The sequence below is a fragment of the Apteryx mantelli genome, chromosome 3 (assembly GCF_036417845.1).
Source record: "Apteryx mantelli isolate bAptMan1 chromosome 3, bAptMan1.hap1, whole genome shotgun sequence".
Taxonomy (NCBI): domain Eukaryota; kingdom Metazoa; phylum Chordata; class Aves; order Apterygiformes; family Apterygidae; genus Apteryx; species Apteryx mantelli.
Genome location: NC_089980.1, coordinates 70,619,807 through 70,629,683, shown reverse-complemented (window position 1 = coordinate 70,629,683; position 9,877 = coordinate 70,619,807). Strand labels below are relative to the sequence as shown.

The 9,877-nt window shown below is 38.0% G+C and overlaps 1 protein-coding gene across 5 annotated transcripts in view; it reads left to right on the top strand.

Annotated features, from left to right (window-relative positions):
• Positions 1–372: 372 nt before the first annotated feature.
• SERAC1 (serine active site containing 1) overlaps positions 373–9,877 on the top strand; it is a 34,498-nt gene continuing 24,993 nt past the window's right edge. For 3 of the 5 annotated variants that reach the window (XR_001294893.2, XM_013959130.2, XM_067293607.1), the window contains exons 1-5: positions 4,263–4,374; positions 5,919–5,955; positions 6,290–6,426; positions 8,097–8,186; positions 9,135–9,266. Coding sequence is in view for 4 of the 5 variants with exons in the window: in XM_013959130.2 (XP_013814584.2) it covers positions 4,275–4,374; positions 5,919–5,955; positions 6,290–6,426; positions 8,097–8,186; positions 9,135–9,266 (496 nt within the window). In the remaining variant the exon portion in view is untranslated. Of the gene's footprint in view, positions 425–2,606; positions 2,792–4,262; positions 4,375–5,918; positions 5,956–6,289; positions 6,427–8,096; positions 8,187–9,134; positions 9,267–9,877 lie in introns of those variants that run through there. The other 2 variants (XM_067293608.1, XM_067293609.1) reach the window with 2 other exon arrangements.

Here is a 9,877-nt window from a genome sequence, read left to right as displayed (position 1 = left end):
CTGCCGGCCGCCGGAGCCGCCCAGCTCCCGCTGAGCTCCGCCACGGGCTGCAGCCGACCGGGGGCGAGCCGCGGCCTTGCGAAAGGCGGCCGAGGCGGGGGGCGGGAAACAAGCCCCAACCTGCGCCCGGGACGGCGAGCAGGCGGCTCCCGCCCAGCACGTCCCTCCGCGCGCGCCCGCCCGCCACCAACCAGCCGTTTCCCGGACGACGAACGCACTCCGCCCGCCGGCCACGCAGCCGCCGCCGCACCTGCCGCCGCCCGGGCCTCGCGCAGAGCGCATGCGCGGCCACCCTCCCTCTCGGCCCCGCCTCCTTGCCCTCGCCTCTGGATTGGCCGAGCCGCGTGAAGTGTGCCGGCGTCACGGGGGCGCGCTGGTGCCGGGCGCGGGGAGGCGAGGCGAGGCGAGGCGAGACGAGACGGAGGTGGGGAAGGTAGCGGCGGCGCGGCGCGGCGGCGGTAACGGCCGGGCGGGGGTCGCTCCGGCAGGCCGGCCTCAGCGGAGCGGAGGGGACGGGACGGGACCCCCAGCTCCGCCGTCACTGCGTGCTGAGGGGCGGCGTGTGCTTGTTTATGTCGAAGGGGCTTTTCCTGTTTTAACGCTGTTACTGTTATTAAGACTTTTTTAAGGCCTCGGCCGAGGAGCTCGGGGCCGGGCGCCCGCAGCGGCGGTGCGCTGCCGCCCCGGCTCGGCCCCCGGGCCTGGAGAGCCCCCCCGGGGGCGGCCAGCCCTCAGTGAAAAAAAATCCAGAAACAAAAACGGTGTTTGAGACGCTGCTTGCTCTGTGCGAGCGTATAAGAGGCAGCGAGCCCGGTTTTCCCTTTGGAAGGAAGCACAGGGTTATCCCCGCTTTGCCCTTTGGCCATTTAGATGTTGCATTGCAAAAGAACAGCCTATTTTTTTTTTGTTTTTTTTTATGGACACAAGTTGCGACGTAGCAGTATTTCTGCATCTATCCTTTCTGTTAGGGCCCTGCGCTGCTGTAGGGAAGGAAGCGTTAATACCGCGGTGTAGCCCAGTGCAGGAGTTTGTTGCAGACTTCAGCAGCTTGTTGAAGCAGTTGTGGAGTAGGGTGGAAAATGGGGCTTTTTGCGTTAGACTTGCATATACCTAAGCGTACTTGTTCTCAGGTCAGACCTGAACCGAGGTGTCTGATAACAAAGAAATGCTACTCACTTTGGCCCCTTGTGTTTTTGCATGGATGTTTTGAATTCAGGGAGTTGTGGTACTGCTGTTACTGTGTTACATGTTTACTAAAATTTTAGACTGTGGTTAAGCAGAATAAAAATCTTTTCGTAAGGAAGATTTGGCTGTATAATTATTTTCTAGGGATGAAAAAAGCAGGTGTTTTTATGCTGCAAAGCACTTTTGTCTGTGGTTATTACCTTTTTCTGAATGAAGATATTAAAGAAAAGACTGTGGGCTAAACAGGTTTTCCCATTTTTTTGAGCTTCTCAAGAGGGCTGATGATTAGTTTTAAGCATATTTCATTGTGTTGTATACTCTATTGAAATGAATGGATAATCACAATGCTGAAATCTCGGATGCCAAAAAGTTACATTAGTGGCAGTGCTGAGTTAATGCTGATATTTTTTCCAAAATCTCCTGACCACAAGCAGGAAAGCAGGAGAAATCAAAACTTTGGGGGAAAGAGGAAAAGCAAGAAGGCATATTAATGGAAGGAAGCAAAAACATATCCCCTGTCTGAGGAACTGGACACTGACAGTAACAGCAATATATGGTCCTTTTCTTTTCTTTTCTTTTCTTTTCTTTTCTTTTCTTTTCTTTTCTTTTCTTTTCTTTTCTTTTCTTTTCTTTTCTTTTCTTTTCTTTTCAAGAGATCACCTTAAATTCAAGGAGAATACTGGGGACTCCGTATTTCAAAATCAATCACTTTCAGAGTATATATCTATTTTGTATTTACACACAGGATATTTTATGATTTGGAATTAATTGTCATTGTGGTGATATGGTGACGTAATTTGACATTTTTAATTAAAAATGACTGTTTCCAGTACAATCATTTGTTAAATGTGATGGTGATGTATTTTTAAATATATTTAAATAAATTAACTTAAGTAACTCAATATTTCTGTCAGCATAGCTGCACACATTGAAACTTCAGCTATCATAAAATATGAATTTCATGTTACTTCTACAATGTATGCAGCAACAGATTTTTGTGTGTATTTTACGATTGTTATAAATGTGTAATATTCTTTCTGGGATGGATTCAGCATAATCATTGCACTTAAAATACTGCATGTATCTATTAAGAATTGAGGTGAAGCCTTCAGCAGAAGGAATGGTCATAATTGACTGTTCATGTGGGTTGCCAGAGTTGCATTATATATTTTCCTAACTTTAGGTAAGTTTTTTTTAAAAATATAAATAAAAGGTAAAGGGAATAACATCTGCTAATATGTAAATGCCTTGTGAGTTAAGTGGAGAAATGAGTAGGGAGAATGTAAACAAATTCTTTCAAAATGTAGTGGTTTTGGCATAACTTATTTAGTGTAGCATCCTGAAGCTTGTGCACATTTCTCACCCCATCAGTTACATGCAGCTGTGCTTGCAGTTTGTTACCATCTTTTTTTCCCCAATAGTGTTTTAAGAGCAATGGAGCTGGGGAGCAGCTGCTCATCTACTGGTGAATTTCCATGTAGGGATGTGGCCGTAGATTAACTCTGCTATAAGTGGTGTTACATTTCCTGTGCAACTTGTGTATATCAAGAAAGCAGAAGTGTTCATAACGATTCAACAAAGAGGAAAAGAAAATTATTGCTGGGAGGTAAAAGAATTTAGTAATTTTTAAAAGCAATGTATAGATTGCATGCATGGAAAAATGGTGTTTTTATACTAAATAAACTAGTCTGGGCCAGAGAAGATGCATGGTTCTGGATGTACATCTCTTGTTATCCTGCACAAATAGCTTACAATACATCTGTGCAGCATGATGTAGTGGTTTGAATGAGCTAGTGTGAGCAGTAGAAACAGGAATTGGTGTTTTGCCTGGCCTAAAGAGCCTGGGGTTTTCAGGCTTGACTAATTCAGCTGTACTTTCTTTGAACCTTGTTGTGCAGAGATTAAGATGCAGCCTTAATCAGTGAGGTATAGAATATGATGCCTTTACAGTCCTTCCTGAAGAGTCTCAGTTAATGTTAAAAGATGCAAGGTAATACCTAGACTGTATAAGGAAGTTGCAGCATGTCTTCTTTCAACTCAGTTTCCCATCCCTAAAATGGAGAAAAGTCACTGCCTTGCATCATAGGTATATCAGAAAAATAAATGCTTTAATATTTCTGAAGCACTCTGATACTACCATCATGGAAACCATATTGCTGTTGAGAAGACTAGTAATTGTCTTAGGTTGCAAATTTGCCTACATGTTCAAAACTTTGATAGTTCTAAAATATGTGTTGTGGGTTTGTTTGTGACTGCGTTTTGAACAATTTTCTATTTTTCCTCATGTTTGATTTCAGTGTTTGATTAATGCAGTGCAATTAAGTCTGCCAATATACTGCCTTTGTAATGTTGAATTGCTCTGGTCTTAATTTTAGAAAATTTTCTCCTCTTAATGGCTATTTCTAGGTTTCTCTTCTACACATTTAAGAATTTTTCTAGGATGATATGTGCCCTTTATGTGTAAGCATGCCCTATGAGTTTCACCAGCCCGTGGAGTCGGAGCATTTTAGAACAATACTTATTAACTGTAGAGTTTTTTGCATTCTTGAATTTTAACTCTTTCAGCAGAAGAAACTTACAAATGTTAGTCTGATTTGCTTTTAAAAGATAAAAATATGTATTAGTTCTTGGAGCCCAGTTAATCAAAATAACAGGCTTATTTCATAACACAGAATCAATTATGAACTTTCAAAGTAGTTGGTTACTAAGCTGTACTAAAGCATGTGTGATATTGAGTGACGTCTTGATGAAGATGTGACCACGTCTGATATTTAAGGGAGAATTACCAAGAAATGAGAAAGGGGACTTAAAAGCAGAGAAGTTAATTGGAGGTACATACTCACTGAAAATCAACAGTAACATGTAACTGTATGAAACACTGCTTTAAACTTTTGTTGTAATTGAAATGTAGACTATTGTGTTCAGTAGTTGACAGACTTTTTGAAGTAGAGCTTTAATATAGAATATTAAAATGATACAAAAAGTGTTTATCATGACCTTTGTTGTGAAAAGACAGGGGGAAAAAAACCTGCTACAGGTTATCTGTTATCTTTTGCAAATCAATAATTAACTTTTTCTTTTTTCTTTGAATGTACAGAATGTCAGTGGCTGCTTACTGTATATTTTGCTGTAGAAAAATAGGAACCTCTGGTCCAGCCACAAAAAGCCACCTACCCTGGAATGATATCAGTAAGTGTAGTTCTTGTAGTTCCATAAAGATCAATCTGAGGTCTTAATAAAAAAAAAATTATTGGTATGACACCTTGCATAATTAACTGATACAAAAAGATCCAAGTCCCTGAATATTTTCTGATCGAAAGCTTTTATATTTTCCTGCAGTGTATGCCTGTCTCTGACCATGCTTAGCATAGTGAAAAGTAAGATGACCTTAGCAGGTTTCATTGTCAACATGTCACTGTTGTGAACTGGGTATTTCACATCTCTCGGATGAATACCCTCGCACTGATTTACAGTTGGTTCATGTTCTGGAGTTTATGTTCATGCCTGTTGGAGACTTGCTTCTGGGAAAAAGGGGCGGATAAAAATACAAGATAAGAATCCCCCCAAAGTACAATCTCATTAAGCTATCATAAACTCAGTCAATTTTGTAACTTTTTCCCCCCTACAGCCATAAATGAATTGCACCCATAAAACCTTAATGCCCAGGACAGCTCTTTATTAAACTTCGTTTTTATTGTTTCTTCCTCCTTGTTTACTGTTTGTAGTTCTGCCATCTTCCCTGCTTAGTTTCTGCTTTCCTTGGCTCCTTCTGTATAGAATGAATATTCTTAGGATTCTAAGGTTTAATTTCCAGCATTAAAAGACAGGATATTTCCATTTCTGCTATGCAGTGAGCATTGCATTTCTTGCCTTTTTACCTTCTCTGCAAGTTATTTCTTCAGCATGTAGCTGCCTCTTGTCTCCATGCCAGAATTCTTCAAGTCCCGCAAAGGCAGAACTAGTGGCAGTGGGTGTGAGGCAAATCTCCAATTCTTGCTGAGAAAAAGGAATTATTCATGGTAGAGTGAGATGCGTTCCGTTGGGTTTGCTGCTACTAGTAATAACAGACTTTCTCTGTGTTGAGATCTTTACATCCAGGTGATCATCTCAACTTTGTCCAGGCAAAAAAGCTCAAATCTGACAAAAATCCTTAGACTTAAAAGGGGAAGCAGTATATGTAATGTGTTATTCCAGATATTTGCCTTAACAAATTAGATTTGATAGAATTACTTTAAAAAAAAAAAGTATTTTCTTAAGGACCTCCTGCAGGACTTGACAAAGAACATATATTCTGCTGTGTGTGTTCATATACCTTGAAGAAATATCCAAGTCATATAAGAAAAAGTTAACTCCTTAAAATAGTATGGAGTTCCAAGTGAATGCTAATGATATAGACAGAATAAGTGATTCTTGCTGCTGAGCAATGAATATAATTGATAGCATAGCAATATTACCCCTGCCTCCCCAAAAAGAAAAAAAGTATCACTGGCAGGATAATGTTTTATTGTCTTGCTTAGGAGAGCAGGAAATTATGATTGAATGCCATTTTCTCTGTTGGAAATCTAGGTTTTGATTTCCTGAAAATCAAAGAGTAGTAGAAAAATAAATGCTAAAAGGCTTAATTTTAATTGCTGAAATTCTTATTATCTTTGGTAATCAAATGCTAACTCTGTTTATATTGAGATGATGCGCACAACCTTTTTTTTTTTTGATTTTTTTTTTTTTTTTTAAAGGAAAAATTGCAAAAGTAACTGGATCACTCGTATTAGGGTAAGTTGTAACTAAGAAGCATACATATAACTTACATATACAGTTAAAATTTTAAGTCATGTAACTTTCCAAAGATGTGATGACATTAAGGGACCTTTAGACATGATAGAACATACTTTTGAAGCATATTTTCTTGTAGTTATTACTTATTTTAACTATTTTAAATTCTTTTCTTTGCTGTGCTAAATTGAAAGAATCTGCAGGCTATTATATATTTGGTAAAATCTGGTATTTACAAACAAAGGCTGATTTATACCAAAATGATTGTTAACAAATATTTGTCATCTTCTTTATATTTTAATGATATTCATGCACAATTTTCTTTTATTTAAAGAGGTTTTGTATTCATTACATATGAAGTTCTGTCCTTAAAGAAGTTACTGAAAATTGATACTCAAGCTATACATCAAGAAAAGCTTAAATCCTATGTGTATGTACGTACAACTTCTCTGGATCCAAGTGAATATCAAGGTAAGATGTATAATTCTTCTGATGCTAAAAATAAAAGCTTAAGAAAACAGCGTTTCAAATATATTGGGAGGATAAAAAAGAACCAGATAATATCAGTAGCAAACATACTAGTTTACCAGACATAGCTGGATATTCTCCCAGTGGTGTGCAGCTCCCTTTCTGTCATGCTAGGCACTTTAATCCACCCTCTGCCATTTCCATTGCAGGCTTGTTTGGAAACTCAGGTAATTTGACGGCCTTGTGACCTGCGTGACTTGCAGCATTCTCTGTAATCAAATTCCCGGGCCCTAGTGCAGTGTGGGATCTCGGCATCCAGCCACACTGCAATTCTGCCCTTCCACACTTCTCCCTATGGTGTGCCCCTGCACGGTCCTCTATCCCTTAACGCCATGAGTGGTCCTTAGAGGAGAACCTTGTCTCTGTCTGCCATAATGTCTTCACCAGAATATTGCTCCTCTGCTTCAATGCAATACTTTCAAGTTATGCTGCTTTAGCTTTTGTACTTTGCATGGCCTGGAGTGACATGAAATTTTTGTCCTTTTTTTGAAATGCAACTATTAGACTTGAGTAGCATAAAGTATGTGTAGTACACTTTCAACTTTCCATCCTTCAAAAGCAAATGGTAAAGGAAATACTGATTTTTATTATATTTTGTTTTAAAGTAATATGAGATGTGAGGTAATTGATTATCGTGTAAACTACTTGTTTCATGAATCCTTGCATACAATCCCATTTTATCGTTCTCACTTGGCAACATGACTAGATTTGACATTTGTTTACAGGGTTGCTTCATCTGTCACTAGTCTCAGCAAACCTGTATGGATCAAGAAGCATAACAAACCCTTTTTATTTCATTAGCCTTGCACCCAAATTTATCTGCCAGTACATGTCTAATGCTTCATTAGAAACGCACTGAAGTTAGATTATTACAACATTTTATATGTTAATTTAGCTTTCAGTTTACTTTCATCTAATAGATGAAATAATGTATAAAGACCCAAATCAAAACTGTGCATCTTTAAAGGAAGCATTTTTCTTATATTAACAGCTTATGAGACTTACTGTTTCTGAATACATAGACCATGATGTGAACAATTGTTTAGGATGGTCCCCTATTATCTGACATTATAGTTTGTGAAAATACTTCCTGAGAAGGGGAAAAAAACCACAATATGTTCTCTTTAGAGTTATATTTCTAGAATTATAGTTTATTATTCTTTTACAAATGTGTGTAGCCCTTGTCTTCTCAATGAATACCAAAACCTTTTACAGTTTGCATAGTCATAGCAGTGCTGTTTAATAGGCAACTTGAGCATTGTCTGCCTCCAAGCAATATATATCATGCAGTGTATAGGGGCAGTATAGAGAAAATCCTGGTTAGAAACCCCTCGTCTCATGAAAAGTGTCAGAAAGTCTGTGGCATATAGGTTGGCCTGCAAATCCGCATTTAAGACCTCTCCTAAGTTTGCACAAATATTTTGATGTTTCTTGAAGTTACTCTTATATCAAGAAAGATGTATTTCCTGAGCTCTATTCGGAAAAAAAAGTACTCAACACTGTTGCAGAATTTATTTTAAGATGGTGGCCTTTTGTTGTTTAAGCCATTCTAGGATGTAATAATGTAAGAACTTGTCCTTCAAACTTTAAATTATCTAAAAATACTCTTTTAGGGATCACATACCAAGCTAGAAGAGAAATCCATAGAGTGGTGAGGAAAATTCTAGAAACAGAAGCTAAAATTCTCTGGAGGCCTTTTAATGGTAGGTAAAAGCATGGCTTTATCTGTGATTAATATTTTGAATAGTAAAATATTAGTCTTTTAGGAAGTAAAATTTTTTCTTACAAACTTAATATCTTCTTTTTTGTTTCAAACAGTGGTGGGAATATTACTTAGTAGCATTTCATGGAATCTTCTGTACTAATACAGAATATTAATATATTTTCTGTGTATGAAACACATTTCTTAAAGTAAGTAGTAGAAGTAATGCTTAAGTATGAGTGTGTGAGTGGAATCTGTGTTTCCTTTCAGAAGAGGTTTGGAGATTCATATATGAAGTTAGAATTTGATACCAAAGTTAAAATTTGATACCCAGCATTTGGTATACCAAAGCTGTTTTTTGGAATGAAATACTAAAAAAAAAATCATTTTAGAAAGTATGTTGTGCTTTCATCAGAATTGCCCATATTAACTGAAAGCAGCCTGGTCTTTTTGAGTGTCACTGCTTTTTAGACTAATTTAAAATAAGAATTTGAATTCATATTAAGAGACTGCATTCCCTGATGTAATGTTTGAGGCAAATTACTATCTGTTCTCATCTAACTATCAGTTAAATGTTTATAACAATATGTACCTTCACAGAAGAGCTATGAAATTAGTTGTTCAATGTCTGAGCCTCAAAGTTGCTAATCATTTCTAGCTCTTGGTGAAACCTGGCAATTCTGGTTGGTAAGTACCAGCCAGTATATGTGTAATGCAAATAACAAAACCCTCAATATATGGGATATTGACTTGGTGCCACTGAAATGAATCAAAAAATTCCTATTAATTTAAGGACCAGCATTTTACTAATGTCATTTTTTCATTGCTTATTCTACTAATTTAATATTAAAATACTACAGTCCAAATTGCTATTAACAGCTAATATTGCTGTAATAATGTTAAAATGCACCTTAATTTTAACTTGAGTTTTATTTCTTTTCTGGTAAAGAACACTTCAGCACATTTGATGGAGAAGATCATGAATGTGCCTTATGGCTCCTTTTAAAGAGAAGCCAGTCAGAGGACAAAGAGGTCCGACTGCAGGCTGTCCAAGACCTCGCAAAGAACAGTCACTGGCATGGTAATGTATGCTGGTGTATCCCAATTCATCTCAAATGCGACAAGGTCTCAGTTAGTTGCTGCAAATCTGCTAACATGGAAAAATGCTAATTGCTGCAAGGAGTGTAAATACAGTCTGAAATTTGGTCTAAAATCTCTTTTTAATTGCATCTCAAGCAACTATTTGCTCATAATACCCTGATACAGAGTGTGTGTCTGCAGTGTTTGCCCACCTCTCTACTTCCCCACCGGCGAATCACAACCACCAGTTAGAATGACATTGCCTCAGTGGAGGAGAGCACTTCATATTCATTAGTTCCTTGGCCTTACTGTTGTGTCTGCCAACAGGATCACCAGTTCTGGCAATGATTTTTGTAAGGCTCTGTAAGAATAGGATTATGGCCATGATTCAGTTAATAAAAATTGGTTAGGAGCTGATAAGTAGTAACAGCTTAAAGTTCCTACCAATTTGAAATAACAAACTAGAGGTAGAGCACTTATATTTGGAAGTATTATTTGTAAGCCATTTTTCCATCCTAGTTATTACTTATATAAAATTACTTATATATTGGATATATGTGTATTACTTATATAAAATAAATTTAAAAAAATGCCTTTCTTTTCTATCCTTTT